Source organism: Caretta caretta, chromosome 2, assembly GCF_965140235.1.
Source record: "Caretta caretta isolate rCarCar2 chromosome 2, rCarCar1.hap1, whole genome shotgun sequence".
NCBI classification, from domain to species: Eukaryota; Metazoa; Chordata; order Testudines; family Cheloniidae; genus Caretta; species Caretta caretta.
In genome coordinates, this window is record NC_134207.1 from 119,507,258 (window position 1) to 119,534,520 (window position 27,263).

The 27,263-nt window shown below is 41.8% G+C and overlaps 1 protein-coding gene across 1 annotated transcript in view; it reads left to right on the top strand.

The window, feature by feature from the left end:
- Positions 1-26,816, top strand: part of FAM217A (family with sequence similarity 217 member A) — a 28,017-nt gene extending 1,201 nt beyond the window's left edge. The window contains exons 3-7 of the mRNA XM_048839762.2: positions 735-819; positions 905-930; positions 3,666-3,737; positions 3,855-3,934; positions 20,643-26,816. Coding sequence (XP_048695719.1) covers positions 735-819; positions 905-930; positions 3,666-3,737; positions 3,855-3,934; positions 20,643-21,861 — 1,482 coding nt within the window. The 3' untranslated portion in view covers positions 21,862-26,816. The remainder of the gene's footprint in view (positions 1-734; positions 820-904; positions 931-3,665; positions 3,738-3,854; positions 3,935-20,642) is intronic.
- Positions 26,817-27,263: the final 447 nt, after the last annotated feature.

The following is a 27,263-nucleotide window of genomic DNA, read 5'->3' on the forward strand; positions in this document are numbered from 1 at the left end:
GCGGCTCGTCAGAAGTTAATATGCGGCTCCTTGTACAGGCACTGACTCTGGGGCTAGAGCTACAGGCGCCAACTTTCCAATGTGCTGGGGGGTGGTCACTGCTCAACCCCGGATTCTGCCCCGGGCCCTGCCCCCACTCCACCCCTTCCCAACCCCTCCCCTGAGCCTGCTGCATGCCACAAAACAGCTGATCAGGGAGGGAGGGGGAGGGGCTGATCGGTCTGCCGGTGGGTGGGAGGCGCTGGGAGCAGGGTGGGAGCTGATGGGGGGCTGCTGACATATTACTATGGCTCTTTGGCAATATACATTGGTAAATTCTGTCTCCTTCTCAGGCTGAGGTTGGCCACCCTTGCACTATATGAATGCACAATATTATCTTTTCAATGTATTTCTTAGTCTAGTACAAGTAATAATAATACCTAGCTCTTATATATTGCTTTTCATCAGTAGATCTCACAGCACTTTATTACAGAGGTCAATATTATCCCATTTTATAGATGGGAAAACTGAGGCCTGGATAGGGGAAGTGACTTGCCCAAGGTCACCCAGCAGGCCAAGTGGAAGTATTTACTTCATATCATTTCTCTGTCCCACAGCTATTCCTGTTAACAGCTCTCTCCATTCTCCACTTCCTCGGTCTGGCTCATAAAGTTATTAAACCTACATTGTCATAGTTACCATATATCTTTAGTTTCTCTGCTTTTGCACTTACTAAAACTCAAATACTGTTATAGAATATACATACCAGTGATTTGGAACATGATGTCCACCTTCCTGAAAATAAATACTATCTGTCGGGAGACAAGACTGGAACAGGCGGTAAGGAATCCCTGTTATTCAAAATTCTGTATGAATTTTTCTAGAGGACTTCTGTAAGCATAAACCAACTGTTGGTCTTTTACAGGTGTTCTTTCAAGCAAGTTGCACAAGGTAAGAGCAGAATAAATATCAGTCTTTTGATAGTAATTGAAGTCAAACCTATCTGGAATTAACTTCATAGGTTTCAGACCTAAATGTTGGTTTTGAAAATCTATCAAACAAATTAGACACTTAAGTTGAAAAGGACTAAACCACTACTGTACTACTTAAAAAGCCATAAATGAAATTATCAGAGGGGTAGCCGTGTTAGTCTGTATCCACAAAAAGTGAGGAAACAGATTGGGAAGTGAGGAAACAGTTTGACAGAGTGAGACAGATACCCAGAAGTCACCTACTACAGGACAGGCCTAACAAGGAAAATAACAGAACTCCACTGGCCATCATGTACAGCCCCCAGCTAAAACCTCTCCAGCACATCATCAACGATCTGTAACCTATCCTGGAAAACGATCCCTCATTCTCACTGACCTCGGGAGGCAGGCCAGACCTCGCTTACAGACAGCCCCCCAACCTGAAGCAAATACCAACAACTACACACCACACCACAGAAACACTAACCCAGGTAACAAACCCCATTGCCTACTCTGTCCCCATATCTACTCTAGCAACACCATCAGAGGACCCAACCAGATGAGCCACACCATCAGAGACTCATTCATCTGCACATCTGCTAACATGATATATGCCATCATGTGCCAGCAATGCCCCTCTGCCATGTACACTGGCCAAACTGGACAGTCTCTACGTAAAAGAATAAATGGACACAAATCAGACATCAGGAATGGTACCATACAAAAGCCAGTAGGAGAACACTTCTGTCTCCCTGGACATTCAATAAAAGATTTAAAAGTAGCCATTCTTCAACAAAAAAAATTCAAAAACAGACTTCAAAGAGAAACTGCAGAGCTACAATTCATTTGCAAATATAACAATAAATATAACATTAATTTGGGCTTGAATAGGGACAGCGTGGCTGGCTCACTACAAAAGCAATTTTCCCTTTCTTGGTATTGACACCTCCTCATCAATTGTTGGGAGTGGACTACATCCACCCTGATTGAATTGGCCTTGTCAGCACTGGTTCTCCACTTGTAAAGTAACTCCCTTCTCTTCATGTGTCAGTATATTTATGCCTGCATCTGTAATTTTCACTCCATGCATCTGAAGAAGTAGGGTTATAAATGAAATTATGGCTCCACTAGGAAAAAAAATGTTTCTTTTTTAAAATATTTTTCAAATAAAGATAGGCAACTGCATTTTTGAACAGCGTTCTCATTGTAATTGGCCAATCACTTATTCATATTCCAAGTTTTCTTTAAAAGTTATAGTTGCCCTCTTTGATTTGCATGAGGTCAAACTGTAAGATGTACTTAGTTTTAAAAAGTGAAAACTCATTTCAGTGCACTTTACACCTCACCAATAGGAAGACCGTTTTGATTGCAGAATCTAAACCTGCAAAATATAGATTTTTTGAGCAAATATAGCAATCTATGCTATCTTTGTTACATATTTGTATCTTCTATTCCTTTCCAGGGGAGTTACATGTATGCATGTGAGAATAGACCCTTCATATTGTTGAACATGATTTTCCTTTCCCTTAGATAAAATGATGAAATATCCATTTGGTGGCTGCTCAGCAGCCTATGTGAAATTAATTTGGCAAGTTCCCATGTCGTGTGCATGCTCTCAATTAAACACACATGCACACAGACGCACACAAAAGCACAAAAAAACTCATTACATAATTAGCAACTATAATGGCAGCAAGGATAGTTGAAGCAAACCTGGAAGGCCCTGGGAAGCATTCCAGTTGTGTCCCTTAATAGAGCAAAAGCTATTGTCACATTCTGTTACTTTGTTCTGAATTAGAGCAATAAGTCAGTATTCACCTCAGAGTTCTGTAGAATTCATCAGTAAGGCCTCAGGGAGTGAATTCTTCAGTCTGAATAAGGGCTTCCCTATCTTCTTCTCTGTCCCAGTCTGACAAAGCAACAGGAACCACTCTTGGGGCCAGGTTCACAGGTGATGGGACACTGGGTTAGGACATCATCTCTGTACCGTCAGACCAACCTGGTAGCAGAATGAGGTTCTCAACAGAAAGTTGACTAACTCATTCATTCACATGGATTGAATTCAGCAGCGCTGCTGATTTATTGCCTGAGGCGGGTAGCCTGATGCATCTAAAACAGGCTTGAGGAGTTAAAGCTCAGTGGGCCATGTTTACCACAGCAGGAATCTTTCTGCTGCTCCAGGTGCACATGTTGCTGCTCTCCATGTGCTCTAACAGTACATTACAATAAGAATTGAGCATCTGTGACAAATCAGTTTAGCCTGGGGAAAGAGCCAATCCATGGCTTTCTCTGTCTGCAGATTTCACAACTTGTCTAACTGGCAGTCTCAACAGAGAGGTCAAAAACTGAATGAGTGTGGGTCAAAAACTACTATGGAGTAATATTAGCCCTGCCATCTATAGAAAAGTGATTTCTCTTGGACAACGTTGCTGTATAAAGAAGCCCTGCCCATGTGCTGTACTTTTTCTGTGTGATTCCAGGCCTCTCAAGCCATCACTGTTCATGAGCACTAAATTCACACAGCAATTTAAATGTTTTATTGAAAGCTAAATTCAGCCCTCAGTTACACACTTGGAACCTCACTGAAGCGAATGGTTTTGCATGGTTTTAACTGAGGATAATTTTTGGACCAAAAGATCCAAGATAAATAAATGATCATGCCTGAAAAGTGTCTTCACACCTACGAAATATTGTAGTTGCTCTTCTGTTTTACAGGATGCTTACAAGACAGCAGTGGAACAACTGGCAGATCTTAGTTTGTCAAAAAATACGACTAGAAGAACACAGGTGGGATTTGTTTGTCAAATAACTTTAATTATGCCATTTATTTCATTTTGCATTCTTGGTGCTTATTCTAAAATATATCAATAGTATTTTTATAGATATTCTTTCTGCTTATTGCAGCTCAGTCAAAATAATAGCAAGGAAGGGATGTTTCATTCCTGGAAATATACACATGATCAAAGCAATACTACTGTGAACAGGTAAAAAAAAAAGTTTTATTCTTAACACCTAAATCCAGTTAAACTGAACAGTTTTGTTAAAAGGTGTCAAATCATTGTGAACAAGCAAGAAAATTGCATCTAAAACATGCATTTAACACTCTGTGAAGTTATATACTTATGGTTTATTGTCAGCTTATACATTTTCTAACAGAGTAGAGTTCAAAGGAGTTTTATGAATTTATGCATTGGTATTTTAATTAAAAGTGAGATAACAGAGTTATGAATTCTGATGTTCTGGTAAATGCCTTTAATCTCTTCTGGACCACAACTATTTTGTACTATGGTTAAACCTAAAGGATATTGGCTTGCCATCTTGGTATGCAATTCATTAACTCTTTTTTCCAATAAATCCTTCATATACTCTGTCAAGTCTTCAGTTTTCACTGTTAATGGAAGAGCACCAAACATATATATAGCAGTATTTTATCCTTTTTCACACTGGAACCCTCCCCGCCCCAGCTGTGGCACCCTCATTCTCCTCTTTTAGCAATCCGGGAAGAGCAGGGTGTTTGTGGCACCTTGAAGGGGTTTGTGACTCTAAGCCTTGAAAACCTTCCAGAAAGGTAAGCAGCAGGATACGGACCCTGGACTTCAGGAAAGCAGACTTCGACTCCCTCAGGGAACGGATGGGTAGGATCCCCTGGGGGACTAACATGAAGGGGAAAGGAGTCCAGGAGAGCTGGCTGTATTTCAAGGAATCCCTGTTGAGGTTACAGGGACAAACCATCCCGATGTGTCGAAAGAATAGTAAATATGGCAGGCGACCAGCTTGGCTTAACGGTGAAATCCTAGCGGATCTTAAGCATAAAAAAGAAGCTTACAAGAAGTGGAAGGTTGGACATATGACCAGGGAAGAGTATAAAAATATTGCTCGGGCATGTAGGAATGAAATTAGGAGGGCCAAATCGCACCTGGAGCTGCAGCTAGCGAGAGATGTTAAGAGTAACAAGAAGGGTTTCTTCAGGTATGTTGGCAACAAGAAGAAAGCCAAGGAAAGTGTGGGCCCCTTAATGAATGAGGGAGGCAACCTAGTGACGGAGGATGTGGAAAAAGCTAATGTACTCAATGATTTTTTTGCCTCTGTCTTCACGAACAAGGTCAGCTCCCAGACTGCTGTGCTGGGCATCACAACATGGGGAATAGATGGCCAGCCCTCTGTGGAGAAAGAGGTGGTTAGGGACTATTTAGAAAAACTGGACGAGCACAAGTCCATGGGGCCGGACGAGTTGCATCCGAGAGTGCTAAAGGAACTGGCGGCTGTGATTGCAGAGCCATTGGCCATTATCTTTGAAAACTCGTGGCGAACGGGGGAAGTCCCGGATAACTGGAAAAAGGCTAATGTAGTGCCAATCTTTAAAAAAGGGAAGAAGGAGGATCCTAGGAACTACAGGCCAGTCAGCCTCACTTCAGTCCCCGGAAAAATCATGGAGCAGGTCCTCAAAGAATCAATCCTGAAGCACTTACATGAGAGGAAAGTGATCAGGAACAGCCAGCATGGATTCACCAAGGGAAGGTCATGCCTGACTAATCTAATCGCCTTCTATGATGAGATTACTGGTTCTGTGGATGAAGGGAAAGCAGTGGATGTATTGTTTCTTGACTTTAGCAAAGCTTTTGACACGGTCTCCCACAGTATTCTTGTCAGCAAGTTAAAGAAGTATGGGCTGGATGAATGCACTGTAAGGTGGGTAGAAAGCTGGCTAGATTGTCGGGCTCAACGGGTAGTGATCAATGGCTCCATGTCTAGTTGGCAGCCGGTGTCAAGTGGAGTGCCCCAGGGGTTGGTCCTGGGGCCGGTTTTGTTCAATATCTTCATAAATGATCTGGAGGATGGTGTGGATTGCACTCTCAGCAAATTTGCGGATGATACTAAACTGGGAGGAGTGGTAGATACATTGGAGGGCAGGGATAGGATACAGAGGGACCTAGACAAATTGGAGGATTGGGCCAAAAGAAATCTGATGAGGTTCAATAAGGATAAGTGCAGGGTCCTGCACTTAGGACGGAAGAACCCAATGCACAGCTACAGACTAGGGACCGAATGGCTAGGCAGCAGTTCTGCGGAAAAGGACCTAGGGGTGACAGTGGACGAGAAGCTGGATATGAGCCAGCAGTGTGCCCTTGTTGCCAAGAAGGCCAATGGCATTTTGGGATGTATAAGTAGGGGCATAGCGAGCAGATCGAGGGATGTGATCGTCCCCCTCTATTCGACATTGGTGAGGCCTCATCCGGAGTACTGTGTCCAGTTTTGGGCCCCACACTACAAGAAGGATGTGGATAAATTGGAGAGAGTCCAGCGAAGGGCAACAAAAATGATTAGGGGTCTGGAACACATGAGTTATGAGGAGAGGCTGAGGGAACTGGGATTGTTTAGTCTGCAGAAGAGAAGAATGAGGGGGGATTTGATAGCTGCTTTCAACTACCTGAGAGGTAGTTCCAGAGAGGATGGTTCTAGACTATTCTCAGTGGTGGAAGAGGACAGGACAAGGAGTAATGGTCCCAAGTTGCAGTGGGGGAGGTTCAGGTTGGATATTAGGAAAAACTTTTTCACTAGGAGGGTGGTGAAACACTGGAATGCGTTGCCTAGGGAGGTGGTGGAATCTCCTTCCTTAGACGTTTTTAAGGTCAGGCTTGACAAAGCCCTGGCTGGGATGATTTAATTGGGTATGGGTCCTGCTTTTGAGCAGGGGGTTGGACTAGATGACCTCCTGAGGTCCCTTCCAACCCTGATATTCTATGATCTTACATGTGGTACACAAATGTTCTAAGGAATGGGAGGGCTCAGGAAGTTATGCTTTTTGAAAACTTCCATTTGAGCATTGAGTGGTTCAAGTATGATGTTCAAAAATTTAGTCTTTGATGTTATTCCTAGAGATACCATTAATAAATTGATGGTGCTCAGAAGTTCAGTTACAGATTGCAATGCATCCACAGGATTACAAACACTGTTCTGAACTCACGCTATACCAACCATGTTCAATCCATTACTGCATATAAGATCTAATAATTTTTTTCATCCATTAGATTTTTGTTCAAATGCCTTTATCTAAAATATTAGATATAAAACTAATGTAATCAATAATTCAGATATTATGAAATACAGGGAGTCCTCGGACTTATGACACAATTCGTTCCTCAGAATTGCGTTGCAAGTCGAAACCGCTTTTCCCATAGGACTCAATGGTATGAAGGGGGCATTGGTTCCTGAACCAAGGCTTGATACACTATTTTCACCACAATAACCCAGATTTTTGTACTAAATGAATTATAGATGACTCATGTTGCAACATCAATGTGTTTACTGTACACTGTATTTTGTAAACAGCAGTCAAATAAACATATAAACTCACATATGCTGCTCAGAAAGCCAGGGAGAATGGCACACATGCTGAGCCTCAGCCAATCACTGTTCAAGCTTTCTGATTGGCTGAGCCCAGGGCCGGGAGCCAATCAAAAACAAGCAGCAACCCTACTTGGCAACAAGCTACCCTGCTGCCTTGAAGCCAATCAGAAGTGACTCCTTCCAGCTCCGTACCGGTATAAAGCAACCAGGAAGCGATTTCAAGCGAACTTTATGCAAATTGAGCGTCATAAGTGCGAAACAGGCAGTCAGTTGAAAAGCGTTGTAAGTGGCATCCGACGTAAGTTGGGCGTTGTAAGTCCGAGGATTCCCTATATATTTACCTGTATGCGTGGGGTTCCACTGAACTTTTAATTGTTAAACCATGCAAACTCTTGTGGCCTTTTTAATTAATTATAAAAAGTAAGTTAGTTCTGCAACACTCAATAAACCAGACACTGTAACACCAATAAAACAGACAGCTCTTCTTCAAGTAGTGTCCCTATGGGTGCTCCACTTCAGGTGCGCATGTGCCCCACGCATCTTTGATCGGAGATTTTAGGGAGCAGTGCCAGTTCGGCCCATGCATGCTCTCTATTCTGCCTTGTGCTTTGCGCTGTGGCTATATAGAGCTGTGCTGGTGAACCATCCTCAGTTCCTTCTCAAGCACCTTGGCCTGAGATGGAGTCCAAGTTGAGCTTAGTTCAATTGCAGTTTTTCTCGTAGTTTTACTTATCTAAGTTATTGTTACTATTAGTTAAAACAATGGTTGTAAGGACCATTGTCCTTTCAATTTTTCCCTGAGGGGAACTTTAGATTGCTGGGTGGATATGCCTGGCTCTCCAACTTTTAAACATTGTCTTCTCTGCCAGGAGGCTATCCTAGTGAGCAACAGACAGTCCTGGTATGGTCCGTTACACTTTGGGGGGGTGGGGGATAGCAGCGTGCATGTGATTCCCCAAGGAAATTTTTGCCTGGTCTTAAAATCGAGACCCAGAAAGAACCAGGAAATTAAAATGTGTTTCCTTATAATGGAGAGCTCCCTCCATCCAGCTTCTCACTCAGGCCAGGGACTGCCTTCTCTCCCCATACATCGGTCTCCTGAGTAAGTTGACTGCCTCTATCACTTCAGTGCAATACTCCCCTAGAGCTTCTAAGTGGAAGATTCAAGAATCCTCTCAATAGGACTCTAGGAAAGGGAGCTTGAGTTTTTTCACCTACATCATGTGGACCCCCTTCATTGGCCATACTGGGATCCATGGGCAGCATACCGCCAACAATTCTCTAGGGCCCTTAGCATCACTAGTTGCCATGATAAGGGTAGACAGTCCCTCTCCTCCTCTCTCTCCAAAAGGTCTGATCCAGAAGAGGATATCTTTGAGAAATAGGAGATGAGAATCATCCTGCCAACCAACCTCTCTTCTTCATCCCCAATGAAGCAGTTATGCCTGCCTCACCATCCCAGGCTGACGACTTCAAACAGTTCCAGGACTTCACTGAAAGGACAGCGAACTCCTTACAAAATTCCACTTGAGGAGACGAAGGAGTCACAACATAAACTGCTTGATATATTGCACGCAGCGTCATCTGCCTGACTTGCATGACCTATTAATGAGGCTCTTCTGTATCCTGCAAAAGTAATCTGGCATACCCTAGCAACAATATTGCCCACCTGTAAATGGGCTGATAGGAAATATTATGTTTCATCTAAAGATTCAGAGGTTCTGTTTTCTCATCCATCTCCCAACTCCCTAGTTGTCAAGGCTGTACATGAATGTGTAAGGCAGCACCATGGTAAATCAATACCACATGACAAAATTCAGAAGTATCTCAAATTTATTTGGTTGCAAATCATATTTGTTTACATCTCTGCAGTTTAGAATTGCTAACTATCAGTTGTGGATGGTGAAATATAATCACACCAGCTACTCAAAGTTCACTTCGTTTATTGAGCATCTACCACCACAGCAGAGGGACTAGTTCCAGGCAATCATTACAGAGGATCAGTTTCTTGCCAGACCATCTGTGCAGGCCTCTCTGGATGCTGCTGACACAGCTACTCGCTCTGTTTCTATGGTAGTGGTCATCAGAAGGGCCTTCTGGATTCAGCTCTTAGGATTTCTGAGGAAGGTCCAGAATACAGTTGAAGACCTTCCCTTCAATTGCTTAAAATTGTTTGTGGAGAATACAGACAAGTCTCTGCATACATTAAAAGATTCCCGGGCCACTTTATGGTCTCTGGGAATTTACACAGCTGAGCATAAATTTAATAAGTCCCAGACAGCACAGAGATCTCGTCCTGCTCAATTCCCTAGCTCCCAGAGATCTTATGAATCCATACAAAAGATGCAGAGGTTCCAGAAAAAGAGACTGTGTGCTACACGAGCATTGACCTCACGAGCCTCATCTTCAAAACACCAGTTTTGGTGGGTGGTCTAGGTTCTGAGTTGCCTTCCCCCTTCTTCTTACCATCTGCAACTGTTCGCATGCCTTCCTCCCTTTCTCACTTCTGACAAGCTTGGGAGCATATCACTACAGACAAGTGATTTGTGGAGATCATATGAGCAGGATGTTTCATCCACTTTACTTCCCTCGCTCCCTCCCACCCCTTTTCCCTATCCTTCTTCATGGACCCATCTCATAAGTACCTTCTAAAGCAGGAAATAGACTCCCGCCTGAAGTTAGGTGCTACAGAAGCAGTTACTGTAAAACACAGAGAAAAGGGGTTTTACTCCAGGTACTTCCTGGTTCTGAAAAAGAACAGCAGGTGGGGACCCACTCTAAGTCAGGTTTGTGAAGATACAGAAGTTCATATTTGTAACACTTGCAGCAATACCACATCATTGGCTTTAAAGGACTGGTTTTTGGCCCTCAGCCTACAAGATGCATATTTCCATATCGTGATTCGCCCTTCCCACAGAAGTTTCTGATGTTGCACTCGAGGCGAAAACCACTTTCAATACAGAGTGCTTCCATTTGGTCTCTCTCTTCTGCTCCCAGAGTGTTTTTGAAGGTTCTGTCAGTGGTAGTGGCTTACCGTCACAGAGAAGGAATCCTAATATTCTGATAGTTTGACGATTGGCTGCAAAGGGACGCTCCTACAGCGAGACCTCGGTCTCCACTCAGATGACCATAGATCTATTTCTCAGGCCATGTCTACACTACCACTTTTGTTGGCAAAATTTACGTCGCTCAGCGGTGTGAAAAAACCACCCCCCATAGTGATATAAATTATGCTGGCATAAGTGGTAGTGTACACAGCACTATATTGGCGGGAGAGCTTCTCCCACCAACATAGCTAGCACGGCTCATTGGGGTTGGTTTAATTATGTTGACAGGAGAGCTCTCTCCTGTCAGCATAAAGCAGGTACATGGGCGATCTTACAATGACACAGCTGCATCGGTACAGCTGTGCCACTGTAACTCTCTAGTGAAGACACAGCTTCAGTCTGGGGCTGCAATTAAAAATTCAGACGTCCACATTGGCCTCAATGCAATGATGGAAGTTCATAGGAACTTGCTTCGATGCAATAGCTGCCAAACGTAACTCCCAATGCACAGGTTTACAACCCTATCAAATTTAGTCACTACTGTTCAAATCAGCCCCCAGACATAAGTCAAAAACTGTCTCCAGTTGTTGGGGCATTTGGCAGCTGGGACTTTGTGGTAAACCAGGTCAGGTTGCTCGTGCGCTGCCTCCACAGGTGGCTCAGAAATGGTTATTTGCCAAGCAAACACAGCTTGAACAAACTACTCTGGGTGCCTACTGTTGTGAAGAAGTCCCTCAACTCAGAGGCAACGCATGTGGTGGGGCACGTGGGGTCACACCCTCCCCAGATTTCTGCGAGTGCTGAACTGCCCTTGCAGGGCTTGCTCTGGTTTGCCTGTTGGGGAGACGGCGGGACTCAGTCTCTCTCATGCTGCACCTCCTGCACAGCACGTTTCTGGCTTACTTGGCCCCTCTCCACAGCAGCTGAGCCTGGACAGGGAGCGGAGGGGGCAGGACGGAGCCGCTTCTCCTTCTGGGTGAGGGTAATAGCTCTGAATCAATGCCCCTGTGCAGCGTGGTGACTGCCTATGAGAGCCCAGCTGGGGAAGTGGCAGAGGCCTACCCTCTCTGCTCCCTGCCAGGCTGCCTGGTAAAAGGGGGGCTCTGGCTGTGCCCCCACCCCTGCCCCGGCACGTTTCTGGCTCACTCAGTCCCATTCTCCAGCTGCCAGGCCTGGGCAGGGAGCAGAGGAGGCAGGCCACCACCACTTCCTCAGGCCGGCTCTCACAGGCAGCCGCAGGAGCTGATGAGATTGGCTGCCCTGGACCGGAAGGTTCCTCCCAGAGGCGACATGTCAGGGCAGTCACATGACCCGCCCCCAACCTTTAAATTGTGCTCCCCCAGCATCATCAGGTACAGATAGTCTCTGCCTCAACTGGTGGAAAGAACATTTGCACAGGAGTCCCCTTCACTCAACCATATCTAACAACAGTTACCTCCCTGTTGGGATGAGGAGCACATCTTAACACTCATGTAGCTTAAGGCAGGTGATTGTCTCACAAGAGCACTCTACACATGAACTTGCTGGAACTCATGGTGGTCAGGAATGCACATCTCCATTTTATGCCATTGATTGGGGCAAAGATCATGACAGATGATAGTCATGAATGTTTTATATCAATTGTCAAGGGGGAGTGAGATCACCCTCCCTCTGCACCAAAGCAATGAAACTCTGGAGTTGGTGATACGAAATCATATCAGCATGTCAGCAAGCTTATCTTCTGGGCATTCAGAACATCATCGCAGATACCCTCAACAGATGTTTCTCTGAGGATCACAAGTGGGACATAGATTCCATTATATTCCACTGCATATTTCAGTGTTGGGGAGTCCTGCAGGTAGACCTCTGTCACGGCCAGATACAAGAGTGCCTCCAGTTCTTCTCGAGATGCGGAGTGGGCGACCACTCCTTGGGAAATGCCTTTCTCCTTCATTGGATGTCAGGTCTGTTATATGCGTTTCCTCCAACTCTTCTGGTATCCAAGGTGCTGATCAAGAGAAGGAAAGACAAGGCCAGGGTTATTCTGGTGGTTCTGATGTGCCAAGAAAGATGTGGTTTCCTTACCTCATCCAGTTGGTGCTTCTTTTGTAAACCCCACCTGAATTAGGCGGATGTGGTATTACATACACTTGATATTAGAATGGCATTAACCTTTACTTGGACAGGAATAAACCATTTAGAAAATCTCCCAGATAGTTTGTCTCTATTGTGGACAGCTCTAATGGATCTCCAGTTCCCACGCAAAGACTTTCTCCATGAATATCTAGCTGTATTACCTTTTGTTATCAATCTCAATCTCCAACATTCTTCTGTACTAGTCCATTCAGCAAGAGTTCTTTCTACTTTAGTGGCCTTTCTAAAGAATGTTCCCATTGCTGAAATATGTAGAGCCATACACACCTTTTCTGAATATCATGACACAGCTTCTGGTGCTGTGTCTGGCAGTACTGTACCGTCTTCAGTTTTGGACTAGATTCCGAAAGTCCCTCCCCTTCCTGAGAGGATACTGTTCAGTACTCACCTTAAGTGGAGCACCACTAGGGACGCTACTTGAAGAAGGCGGCGAGGTTACTCACCTGTGCAGTAATTGTAATTCTTTGCATTGTGTTCCCCTATGGGTGCTCCATTACACACCCTCCTTCCCCTCTTCTTCAGAGTTCTCTGCTACAGAGCTTTGCCGTAGAGAAGGAACTGAGGGTGGTTTGCCTGCACAGCTCTATGTAGCCACAGTGCACAGCATGAGGTGGAGTAGAGCACTTGCACAGGCTGAACAGGTACTGCTACCTAAAATATCCGATTGCAGGCAAACGTGCACCTGAGGTGGAGCATTGATAGGGTGACCCATCTCAAAGAACTACAGTTACTGCACAGGGTGAATAACCTCTCTTTATACCTTTTAATTTACTTGGGCCAAATTCAGCAATGCCTTAAATTTGTACAACTTGCATTGACTTCAAAGGTAATCTTGGCTTCTTACACCCAGAATTAATATGGCTCATTTTCCTTTTGGCCTTTAAGAACTCTGCTTTCCTATTTTCCCTGTTTCTTAGCATAGGTTTGTTGTGGTTCTCCTGAGACCTCTTCCACCTTGTTCCCCAAGAACTCAGTCTCTAGTCTTGTTATTCAGGTTCCTTTATCTTGCATACAGCAAAACTACGCTGAGTTGATCAGACTCAGGACAGGGGGCAGGTATAGGGTGTACCACACATCCAAAGTTACACAGAAAAATGTTACCTTATATGCATTTTTACTAACACTGATAATACATGAATTCTTAACTATACATTGCATCATACACTTCATGATTGGCTTGGTTACTTTTCAGGAACCAATCCCTATCCAGCATGCTCTGTACTTGTGCTGGTCATATATAACCTGATCTTTACATTCCAAGTTTTACATCTTTACATCTTATCTGTTGTCCCTAGTACCAGGGTGTTCCTGCTTGTGTTAGCTAGCATAGATATCCTGACTCCAGTATACTGCTTGCTCAGCCCCTATTTATGGTTTAACCTTCCATTCACCTGCCCACTAAGAACATAAGAATGACCATACTGGGTCAGACCAATGGTCCATCTAGCCCAGTATCCTGTCTTCTGACAGTGGCCAATGCCAGGTGCTTCAGAGGGAATGAACAGAACAAGCAATCATTGAGTGAGCCGTCTCCTGTTGTCGACTCTCAGCTTCTGGCAGTCAGAGGCTATGGACATCCAGAGCATGGAGTTGCATCCCTGACCATATTTACTAATAGCCATTGATGGACCTATCCTCCATGAATTTATCTAATTCTTTTTTGAACCCCATTATAGTTTTGACCTTCACAAAGTCCCCTAACAACAAGTTCTACAGATTGACCGTATTGTGTGAAGTACTTTCTTACGTTTGTTTTAAACCTGCTGCCTACTAATTTCATTGGGTGATCCTGGGTTATTGTATTATGTGAAGGGGTCAATAATACTTCCTTATTCACTTTCTCCACACCATTCATGATTTTATAGACCTCTATCATATCCCCTATTAGTCACCTGTTTTCCAAGCTGAAACCTCCCACTCTCTCCGAATATGGAAGCTGTTCCATACCCTTAATCATTTTTGTTGCCCTTCTCTGTATCTTTTCCAATCCTAATTTTTTTTTTTAGGTGGGGTGACCAGATCTGCACACAATATTCAACCTGTATACCGTGGATTTATATATTGGCATTATGATCTTTAGTTTTTATTATCTATCTCTTTCTTCATGATTCCCACCATTCTGTTAGCTTTTTTGACTGCTGCTGCACATTGAGCGGATGTTTTCAGAGAACTATCAACAATGACTTCAAGATCTCTTTCTTGAACAGCAACAGCTAATTTAGATCCCATCATTATGAAATGACGTCCGTCTTATGTCAAATAACTTATGCCCAGATAGGCCTACAAAATCAAGTTTGAGTGACATTGATTTTTTTTGTTTGTATTTAATATTTGAGCACCAAAAGGAAACACACTATTTAAACTGTTCATACTGTATGATAGGCTGTGATCCTCCAAGACTTAAGCGTATGTGTAATCTTACTCTCTGAGGCTACTCAGGTAAATAAAAGTGACACATTCTTAAGTCTTTGCAGGATCAGGGCCTAATATTGTTCAAGGAAAAGCAGCAGAAGCAATTGTGCTACGGCACCAAGTGACTCAGAGAAAACAGTTTCTTATAGAATCTTCTTACATTAAAATATGTCTAAAATTATATTAAAATACTAGAAATAACTAAGATCCTATCCACGGTATGGTCCAAACCATGGCAGTAATAACCAGAGGTGGGATTTTTTTGGTAACATAGGTTCAGTAATAGTGAGACAGGACATAACATCTCTGAATCCACCTTTTTCAGAAGGATTTTTTCCCCCTGGTGCACAGTTGAACAGATGTATTCTGGAACTTTCCCTCCCTCCCCCTTCTTCTGAAGTATCGATGATTGCCACATCTGGAGCCACAACAGTGGACAGGGTGGACAAGTGCTCTAAAGTGGTACAGATAATCCTCTCTCAGATGCTTTGCTGATGTGTCTAGCTCAGATGCACAGGATCAAACAGATCACTAGATCAGAGGTCAAGAAGAAATTTTCCTTAAGGCCTCATTAGCAAGGTCCTTGGGGGGTTTTCACCTTCCTCTGCAGAATGAGGCATGGTTCACCTGCTGAGGTCATCTGGGCATCTCATATAATCAATACTCTGCCATTGCAGGAGCATTGAGCATCGGTGGCACCTCAGACTCTGCCTATGTAACACACTGTTTAGTCTCAAGGATTGAAATGTTTTAGTCTAACAAATTACTGGGACCAATATATGGGTATCTGGGTGAAATTTAAAGGTCTGATCTAATGGTCCCTTCTTATCCTAAGCTCTATGCTCATGGTAAATTCCTAATAGAGTATATGGTGAAAGCTTATCAGCTCTTCTCAGTGTACTGTTATTCGTCTAATCTATTCCCTAATTTCTGGGGCAGGGAATGAGGCTGCAGTAATCTAACATTGTGAACAGCTGGAATAGTAAAGAGAATAAGGCAAAGCTCCTGATATGTTTCTCAGTAGGTTCAATAATTGACCAGCATTGCTCTGTCATCACAGTCTAGTGTGTAGCAAATAAACTGTCTGCTGAATTACTGGCAGATCTTTATTCTCCTCTTCTGCAGTACTAATGAGGGCTAAAAGAATATTTTCTTTTAATTAATTTCCAGTAATGCTTGTTGCTGAACTCATGTCCCCCAACAAGTACTGTAATTGCTATTAAAATATTTGCTGTATTTGCACAATTACCTAGAAAATATTTTAATAATTATTATCTTCATTTGGTAAAACCTAATAGAGCATGCATGGCCTTTAGCAAGTTAATGTGAAATTTAATTCACACTAATACACTCACAAGCAGGAAAGAAGGAATGCTGCTGTGTATAGGAAGAACCTGAAAGCTCTGTTGCTACTGTATGTGCCTTCTCACTTTTTCATTTGCATCTTTTAGCTGCAGAAAGTGCCTTTGCCACTTACTTCCCTCTCCTTGTTCCTCCACTTCGTTCCCATTTAATAAATCCTGAGAATCCCTCCCCACTTCTGGGCTCCATGGATAGCATTAGATCAAGAACACTGAGAGATGTTGTCCCCTAGGCAGTGCTGCTCTGTACTCTGCCAACGAATAGATGGTACCTAGTAATGAGTATTGTCAAGTCTTCTCAAAGATCACATCTTAATAGAGAGAGAATTTCACTAACACTTCTCTTCCCTTTGCAGAACATTCCAGGAACAGCCTCTGCAATTGCTTCCATAAAAAGTAATATGAGGGAGGTATTTAATTTGAATGTAACAGTCTAATGAAATGTAGTAGCTGCAAACAAGGAGAGTCATCACCAGCTGCTTCACAGACAAACTGCAGTTCACAGAACACTGGCTTACACAGTGCATTTCAAAAAGGAAGTCATATTCTATTTCCATTGCAGCTAGTGAGCCAAATTCTGAGACAACTTACACTCTTGTCCAACTCCCTTGAATTGCATTGGGTGTAAGTCAGTTTAAAATTTGCCTTAAAATCTCTTGCTGCTTTTAGAATTCTTTCCAATTGAATACCAGTATATTTACCCTAGTTGGTAATGTACCTTCATTCTTAACTTGCCAAGCTTTCCTCATAGGTATTTTATAGCTCCTCTCCAAATATATAGGCTCTTCCTGAGCATTTGAATTAAGAAGCTTGCGGCTAAAACTAGTCATGAATCCTGTCCAGACTTCTATTTCCTTCGTGCCTGAGACACCTTGTACAGTAAATTGCTCACTGTTACTGACTTTTCAAGTGTCTCAAGCTTCTTTTCTTGGAACACTTTGTTTTGAGGAGTTTGTGTTTCTAATAAGGATAAACTTATTTTTCATATTTTCCCCGATTCACTTATAGCTCTGCTGTGCAGCAGATTCAATTTCTCAGACATAGTTCCTACTCATTCATCTGAGTTTGCAAGATGCATAGTAATTATGTACCAAAGTGTTTCTTCCAGAATATATATTAGCTGTTTTGGGCAAAAGGCTTCAATACACCCTTTAATGCTCCCAAGAATTATGGTCTGCACTGTTAACTTTTAGTCTTTTTACCTCCGAGTTAGTCAGGGTGATGGGTCCTATACAATCGTAGTACAGTCTAGATGTACATTATTTTGCCTTGTTTGTCATCTTCTCCTTTATACTTCCCCCCTCCCACTGCAGTGGGACTAGAGAAATCTGAGTGGCTTTCCATGCTAGTATCAAACTATGTGCCCCTTCCACTTAAAGTGACATTGTACTTTTCCCTGTACATTTTAATGAAAACTGAGCAGTTTTAATGCTCAGATAATCCTTCTGTCTATAAACAGGGTCCTCTGATTCAGCCTACTCTTAACAACTTTATTGTGAGTCTTACACTCACATGACTGCATGTGATATAATTAGACAGGCTTCTGACTTGTGAGATGTGGAAATAGGGACTGTGTAACACTTTGAAAACAGTGACAGATAATTTCTCTCTCATGAGTTCTCCGCTGAGTCTTGACTGATCCAATTAACAAAACATAACACATTGCTTCCAGTTCTTTGCATTATAAAGCACTTAAATATCTCACCCTTCAGAATATTGAAATATCATTTGCTAAACATATAAAATATCATTTGCTAAACATATAAAAAATTGGATCACCGTCTAGCAGTGATATGCTAGAAAAGACTTGTAGAAACCCTTCTTTAAATTTTGTTGCAAAATTATGAGGAAGATTAGGGATGGTTTCTGTGCTAGTGTTGGCTTCCATTCCCTCTTTGAATAATGGTAAACATTTCTCTCCCAGAGAAGACTTGGGTTGAAACTCAGAAACATTTGTTTGCCTTTAGAATAGACCTGACTTGTACTAGGTCTCATGTACTTAAATTTTTTTAAAAAAAGATCTAGGAGAGGAGACACCAGTTGCTACAAAGTCACTCACACCATTGCAATTTACACAAGTGGAAGACTGTGCTGTATTATCAGTGTACTCAGTGTGTATATATACAAACATTTAGAACCAGTGCACTTAATTGACATTTGATTTGTTCAGTGGTAGTGCCTTTCTCCTTGCTTATAGTTACAAGATCACATTTTTGTTTAAATGAGAAAACATCCGCATCTGAATCTGAACTTGCCAGAATGTTAGAACATTCCCAAAGGGATTCAGTTGCATTAGCGATACGTCTAAGCTGCAGATCAGCATCATGTTTTTTCTAAAGTTTCATATGAAGGTGTTTCAGGTCAGGTTCACGTTTAGGTACCTTGTGTTCAAAACTTGGAATTTTTCACAGCTCAAAAGAGCACTGTTTAATTTTTGAGATACCCTTAAGAAAGCTGTGTTAAGTATATATTCTGTTATCTTGCAATAACCACACAACAAATGTTGCAGTTAAACTAATGTAGAAAAAAATGTGCCACCTCAAGGCAAGGGATAGATGAGTGTTTTACACTATTATATATGTCTAATGGCTATTCTATTTTCCTACATAGTTATTACACTATAATTTTCACTCCCTAGTTATGATCTAAATATCTTAGATCATATTTAACTCATTACCTTGTAAACTGTTTTGAGATAGATACATTAAATAAAAAAAGGTGCTCTATGACATTAGATTTTCTGTATAGTGGTGACGGGGCAAGGCCAGATGGCTATAGGAAAGTAGTGGGAGACAGATATATTAGCCGCAGGCTAAACAAATCCCTGTTACCAGGGTAAGCAAATGGCAGTTGCTTCAGGTCAATTAAGACACCTGGGGCCAATTAAGATCCTTCCAGAAAGCAGGGAAGACAGCTAGGTTGATTGGAACACCTGAAACCAATCAAGGGCTGGCTGAAACTAGTTAAAAACCTCCCAGTTAGTCAGGTGGGGGCACGTGTGTCAGGAGCTGTAGGAGGAAGCCACGCTACTGGAGAAATAGAGCAGTACAAACCCTATAAGGCACAAGGAAGGAGGCCCTGAGGTAAGGGTGACGTAGATATTGAGGAAGTGGGGGGCTGCTGTGGGGAGGTGGTCCAGGGAATCATACTCATCCTGTTTCCAAAAAGTCAGCTACCAAGAGCTGCTATTATCAGGGTCCCCGGGCTGGAGCCCGGAGTAGAAGGCAGGCCCGGGGTCCCCCCTCCCCTCTCTGACTAATCACTGAGCCTGGGAGACAACAGAGACTGTGCAAGGGAAGAAAGCTTCTCCTCACCTCCCTTGCTGGTTTTTCATGAAAATGACTCAGTAGGCTGTGACCCTTGCCTCTAGAGAGAGAAGGGCTACATGGAGGGTCACAGGGAGCCTCTGAGGCTAGCGTAATCTGCTAGGAAGCGTGGGACCCACTGAGACAAGGTTGGAGCTTTGTCACAACCTGACATTTGTTGAAACAGAACTAAAGACCACTAATGGTGACTGATAAACATAATTTGTTGCATGTGTTCTGATGAGAACCTTACTGTATTTTTGTTAGTGTATAGTTTTTTCAGTCTTACAGCTGATCTGAAAAACAACCTCTACACTAAATTGTAATTCTACACTAACAATAGTAGTGCAAAGTTTCTCCCCCCTCACAATCCGAGGAACGCAAGCTGGTAATCCTTCCCTTTTATGTATGTTTGCTTGGGTCCTGAAAAATTTAGAAGAGAGCTGTTCTTCTGAGGTCAGTTTCAATATTTGGATCTGAATGTATGATGTCTGTAGGGCTTTTGGGTCAAACATTCCCCTTAGAGGTACACACTAAAGAAACCAAAGTAAGAGTCTTGTAAAATTAATATTAAATTTCCATAACAATACAGCAGAGCGACAGGTGACTGGTTGAATATTTGGCCTTAAAGTCCATCTGGAAGAAGAAAAGTAGAAGGGCTGCAACTCAGGCAGGGAGAACATCATGGAGATGCACTTTTGATATTTTAATGAATGGAGAACAGTTTTATGCCAAGAACAGTAGGACTGTTTACATAAGCAAGGCAAGCAGGAGTTGGCCCTTGGTATGCAGAAGCATTAAGTCGTATCTGAATGAGTATTTCCCTAAAAAGTGGTTGCTGTATGATTGAGCCAAAGCTATAATTTACCTTTTCAATATAAATTGAACAGAGTCATTATTCTCCTTGTAATATGCAACATTAACAGCTAGCCCCCTTAAAAATATAGGGTAAATCCTGGCTCCATTGCAGTCAGTCAGTATGCCCATTGACTTCAGTAGGGTCAGAAGGGCTCGCATAAATGCATTTTATCCTACCAATTCCCTGAGTAAAACTACACTATACTTTCTTTTTTTTTTCCCCTCCAGAGTCTTCAATAAGCCTCTAGTGGAAACTCTTTCCAGCTCACATGGTAATTCTTTAAACTTCTTTACTGTTAATCCCACATTGGTGGGGGCCCATATGAACAGCTGTCACACAGTGTCTTACCGGGGACCTCAGCAGATGCCATTAGGAATCTACTGGACAAATGGAGATGGGGATTTTTTCAAGGTCAAAAATGAAACCACAGCTGACTCCTATCCTGCTACAGAAAGTAGTAGTGATGACACTCTCTCTGTGTCCAAATGGAATTTGAAGTTGCAAAACAGTAGTGTTGAGAACAGTCTTTTAACAGAGGAAGGTGATGTATCTGAGAGTGAAAAAGTGAATGATGTTTTACTTAGTTATTTCAAATATATGGATCTGAACTTAAGACCAGAAACCATAGAAAACATTGAAAAAGCTTCCTCTAAGCACCAAAATGAAGTGTTTCCATACCCTGATTTTCTCCCACCACCTTTCAATAACCTGGACTTACAAAAGTTGGCCTTATCAAAATGGGATGACTGGAAGGTAGTCTTTAATCCACCACCAGAAAGCTCTGTTGTGAAATTAATATCTCGTCTGTTGGAAATTGAAAGGATGCAGCACTTGACTATATTAAAAGAGAAGACAAGAGACCTGACAGTATCTTCCAGTATGATGCTTGGCAATCGACCTAGTTCCACAAAATCCATGCATCATTTGAAGCAGTCAAGACTGTCTGATCCTCTATGTTTTCAGACACCTTTTAATCGAGACTATCAAGAGAAAAATAAATCCAACCATTCTGGCTGCTGCATGCATGACTGGAACAGCTCAAAATGCACTTGGGAGTACTGTCATAATTGCAAATGGAGTGCTGGAACATCCTCTGTTAGAAGTTCATCCACAAAGCAGCTTAGAGCATCTTGTGATGCCTTTAAAAGCTCTAAAATCCCCATCATTTTAAACTCTAACATGCTCTTGCGGAGGTCTTCCTCATGCTGTGTGGCGGCACCAAGAACTCAATCAACTGTAAAATTGACTTCCCCAAAGCTACTGCCATCAAGTACAGCTCTAACCAGTCCTTTCCCTGATAAGGACAGTTTAAAATATAAACAGCCAAGGACCAAAAAGAAACTCTATAGAAAAAATGTAGTAACGAGTAAGACTTCTCATTGCCAGAAGTTAAAATCTGTATCTGCAATGCCAAAGCAGAAGTACACACACACTGACAAACAGTAATTTCTTGAATTCATACTTCTCATTATGAGTGAATCCTGCTCAGCAATCTTATTTTAGGTTGATTGTTGTCAGGTTAAAGTATTTTTAATGGTATGAGACCGAAGTGATATGAAATAGCACTTGTGACAGTTGAATCCACTTGTATTGTAGAAAAATCAAGTTTTATCCCTCTGCCTGCTGACATCTTTTAGACCATTTGTGTAACTTTTAAAAGAATTGGAGCAATATAAGCATACCAGCAGATCATCCCGTTCCAGAGTGCAACTATTTTTTTAAATGTTTATAAAAGTAATATCTATAAAGTATAGTTATATTATACTAGCACCCAGAAAATCCCACTCAGCATCAGTGCTCCCCTATGCGCTACGTGCTGTACTAATACATGGGAAGATAACGGTGTCAGCCACAGAGAATTCACAATTTAAGTGCAATATGAAGGGTGGGAGGAGAGAGAGAAAAATACAATTTCTATATATTTGTCATTTTTTTTCCTGATACATAGATTAAGGACCAATGGTCTGATTATACACATGGGAAAATACTAAAGCAAAATGAATGTAGTACATTTCTATCACTTTTTTCCTCAAACAAGGAAATTAAATAGAACAGCTAAATTGATGAAGTTTTCTGTACATGCCTAGAAATCAAGAAATTCAGATTTATGATTCCTATTGCAACCATAGTTGTCCTTGTGTATGAGACCCTCCCGTCCCCCACAAAACCTATGTTATCTGATACTCTGGTGGAACAGACTAGAAATTCTGTAGCAGTTCCATTTAAAATTCTATTTTAATTGAAGTCCATACACTATTCCCAATGTTACTTATTCAAATATTAAATTTGATTTTATACTACCCTTACATGTTCAGTATGTGTCACAGATTTTGGTATGGACAAGTAATTGAACTATAAAAGTTGTCAGAGGGGTAAACTGGAGGTTTTTGGCACATGAAAAGGTGGAGGGTTGTTACCATATTAGCTAAATATTTTTGCTAAAATGATCAGCAGTGAAATGGTTATCATTGTTGACATTTCAAATACCTTTAGGTTTCAGGGTTACCTGTCCTCAGCACCTCTCAGCATTAACTGAGGAAGATGGCAGGACATCAGTTTACAGTCTTCTTCACATATTCAAGAATAATTTTCTTGATGCAAGCCAGAAACAATTGTTTTAAAACCCTGAAATTTTAGCTACTGGAGCTCATTTGTACAAGGGCTGGATATTATATTCATAGAATACAATGTAACATGGCCCGTAATGCAATACGTTCCTATAAGTGCTTCTCGTCAGAGCAACTTACACACAATTACATCTCAACATCCTGGAGTTTAAGGTAAACAGTAGTACAGGAGGGGAAGGAAGGCAATGGTTGCCATTTGAACACCCTGATTTTAGTTGCTTATCACTTTTCAACTCTTTCATCTTTGGGGCTGAAAGAGGCAGGGACATAGTACTGAGTTGGAGTCATGTATCAGCAGTCTCTGCGGGCAGGGCTCTTGTGGAACCCTGGGGAGAAACTAAAGCTTCTCCCCACCCTGTAGAAATATGAAGGGAGTGCATTGTCAAGGGAGAATAGCTTGAGTGAATCTGGCTTATGATCTAACCAATTCTTATTCTGATGAGAGTTCTTGGGAGCAATTGGCTGTTCCTCCTCCCCCGACACACACCGATTGCTAGATCTTATGGTTGTGAGAGGGCCTGTGTAAATCACCCACTCTCACTGGTGGGTTGGGTAGGATAATTAAGACCCCTGTATTCAAGAACTTGAGGACTTTTCAGTCACCAACAACTTTAACATTCATTCTTGCACCACAAACTGATTGAGACCTACTCAGCCAGGCCTGTGCAGAAGACCATTTTGAAGTGATTAGCATTCACTGAAGTTACAATTATACACTTTAATGAGAAGATTTTTCTCAAACTTCACCATGGAATCAAATGGGTCTGTTCTCTAGGACCTACAGAGTATTCGTTTTTCATACTAGATACACAATTAAAAATCCCAAGTACAGATGAATCCAGTTGTAAGAACACTCTCTGCATGTTCTCCTGGCTCATTGCCGTACAACTTGTCCCAAAACAGATTTCTGGTTTAATGCACACTTTAAATAGGAAGTTTTCTAAAAGTATTTAGGGGCCTGATCTTGACAACTACCGAGCACCTGTAACTCCCAGACAGTGACTGCACTTGCAAAAAATAGGATGCATAATATGCCAGCAGTGCAGCTCCACCAGTGGAAACTATATTGTAGAGAGGGCTTTCAGATCTCTATCACCATGCTACTTAACTAACCCACTGGTGAGCTTTGAAGTCCAAAAACAGGACCAATGATCGATGGAGAGCCAGAGTAGTGACCAGAGCGCTGTGCACTTGTCAGCTCAGCTGCTTTCTGTATCACTTGGAGTTTCCTTAGGTCCCAATTCAAGGAAACATCCTTCGTAAAGGACACCATTTAAGGTGTGTTTAAGATGCAATGAAGACACTATGTGCTTAAATGTTATCCTGAACAACAGTGGTAATAATCACATGCTTAAGAGCGCCAATGAATTGGGATCCTAGAATCTTAGAATCTAGACCCTCCAAATGGTCCTAAACCTTCTTTTCCATACTTTCCACGCTGGATTTCTCAAAGCAGCTCTGGACCTACACAAATGACTAATCATATTCTGAATCAGAGTTTTGGATTGCGTGGGGATAAAGGGAACACAAAACACCTCCTGAAGTCAAAACTGACACCAGAACCCTTCCACTCTCTAAAGAAGAAATTGCACTTAGAGTGCTCATGGTGAGCAGCTCACTGCTGCTGGAACTGGTGTATTATTACCGCTGGAGAAAATATAGCTCATATTTAGGCACAACCTGCATTTGTTAGATTTTAAAAATGTATTAGTTCAGCTCTTGTAAGCAAGTGATAAGTAACGTATCTTACTGATCAATGCAAACTGAGAGGCAGAACTCATTTACATTTTCTCCTGCTAAATCGAACAATTTTGTAACAAAGATTTATCCCAGAGGGTTTCAAATTAAATCTATGTAACAATTTTTCAGGATAAATGTTTTGCGAGTTGAAGTATCTGCATAATTGCATTTTATTTATAAGCTCTTTGAAAATGCAGCCATAAATTTTAAATAAACTTGACATGTTTCTCTGAACAAATGCTGCCAGCTGTGACAGCTGGCTGGTGGTGAATAACAGTCATCTCAGAACTCACTTAACCATTGTACCATGATTGGGTTATCAGTGACTAAGACGGAGTGATTAGAATCAGCATCTTTGAAAGGTGAGAAGCTACCAACGAGCACACCACTCTACACAGTTACATTTAATATAAAAATATTTCGATTCAGGTCAGCTGATATTCATCCTATGCACTGAGTCAGCACAAGATGTACTCATCTGCTTATGGTCCATTTAAAACAATTGGCTAGGGCCAGTCTGGTTTATATTGGTAACATTTTCATTAATACCTGTACTTATATTTGAAATGGCATATCACTCACAACTGCACATCATTTGAAAACATTCCTCATCGAGCAGCTTGCTTTTGAACTAGAATGTCCCATGAAATCTTGATGCTTAGTTTAGTGTAAATCCTCTTCAGATTCACTTCTAACACTGGCAAAATAATTGGTAGCTGGCTGTGGACATGCCTTTATGAGACAACTGTAAATACCACCTTTCCTCCTCCAGAAGTGTGAACAAGATTTACCCTTACTGGGTCATCCCAGCAGTTTAAGAAACTGATTCAGGCTATGCTGCTACATAGAACTGCTTTGGCCATGACCCTGGCTACGTTAAATAGGATCTAGCCATTTGATTTTTTTTTTTTAAACGTAGGAAACAAAGATTGTGTGGTTAAGACTTCCATATTAACTTATTGGAGAGAAAAGCAGGGCAAGGATGGTCAGGTCACAGTATCATAAGGAGAGAAGGAAGTAAGATGTGTATCTTACATTGCCTTCAATATTATTTGTATGTTGTCTCACTATTAAGGACCTGATCCAGCAAATACGCATGCAGCTTTACACACATGTAGTCCCATTGAATTAAAATAGGACAACTTGTGCAAAGTATGTAAGTTTCCAGAACTGGAATCTTATATTGTAAGCTCTTCTGAGCAGAAACTGTGTTTCTGTGTGCGTACACATACTTAAATGCATTTTGGGCACTACTCCTGCAATAGAAATAAGTTCTAGTTCACCCCTACTCCCTAGGAACATCTGAGCTTTCATTAGTGTATCAGTATCCATGTCTAAACTACATGAAACACTCAAGAATTTAGTGGAGAGGAAGATTCTGTACTGTTGTGAGTAGAAACAAGTGACACTGTGTTCATTTTTAGTCATATCTTTGTGTGTGATGTGCAATAGTTTCCATTTAAAGAAAATTCAAGACAATGGTTGAGACAAATGTCAAAGCATGTGTGTTTTGGGTGCAGTATGTTGGACTTCTCAGCCACTTTATTTTTTCCTCCATCTTTTAAAGTTTTTAGTTTAAGACAATGCTGGCTGGTCAATTTCTTATTATTTGGGTGCCCAGAACTACAGAGAAGCAGGAAACCCCGAAGTTCTAGGAGGAGCATTGCTATGAACCTCACATGGAACATTTTTTATTGAAAAGCTTGTCTGATGGCAGGGAAAGATTGTAGAATTTAGCAGTGGAGAGGGAAAAGTGTACATTTGGGAGTTGAAGAGTTCAGCTAAGAAGCAGATTTGCATGACACAATGGTTGCTAAGTGCCTCTGGGTTTTGACCACCTTTTTTGTTAATTATGTTTTCTGAGGAGGTTGGTCTTAATTCTTGCCTGTGTGATAGGGTCCTAGCAAGTTTTGTTATTTACACATACACATAGTTTTGTTATTTACTTTGTTTCTTCTGTAGTGGTATAGTCTTGTTTTTCCTTTTTGTAATCTGTAAATATTGTTGTAAGTAAACCCGTTATTCTATTTATAACTACAGTGTCTTCATTGCTGCTTTTAGGAAAAGTGGTTACCTGTGGCTGGTAAGATGGGTCTTGCAGGCACGCTAACTCTAAATTTAATATAACAAAAGAAAGCTAAGTACAAGTGGAAGAGTAGCTTCCAGGGAACAGTTGCTGGCAGCAGTGGGTAGTTCAATATCTATTCTTGTCCCCATCAAACCAGAACCTGCAAATTTTATAAAGTGCCTATTTAGAAAAGCACAAAAATTGCCGGAAGTATCACACTGCTAAAATTTCAAAACATCTAATGTTCCGCAGAATGCATCTAAAAAGCTCAGATAATTACTCTTTAAAGGGGAGTGGGCCCATTGGTGGGACCCAGGACATACAGCTTGCACAGCAGAAAGTCTTCCTGGGTACAGGCGAAGTGGGCAAACCAGACACACCTATAAATTAGCTGTCGATTACACCTGCTCCTG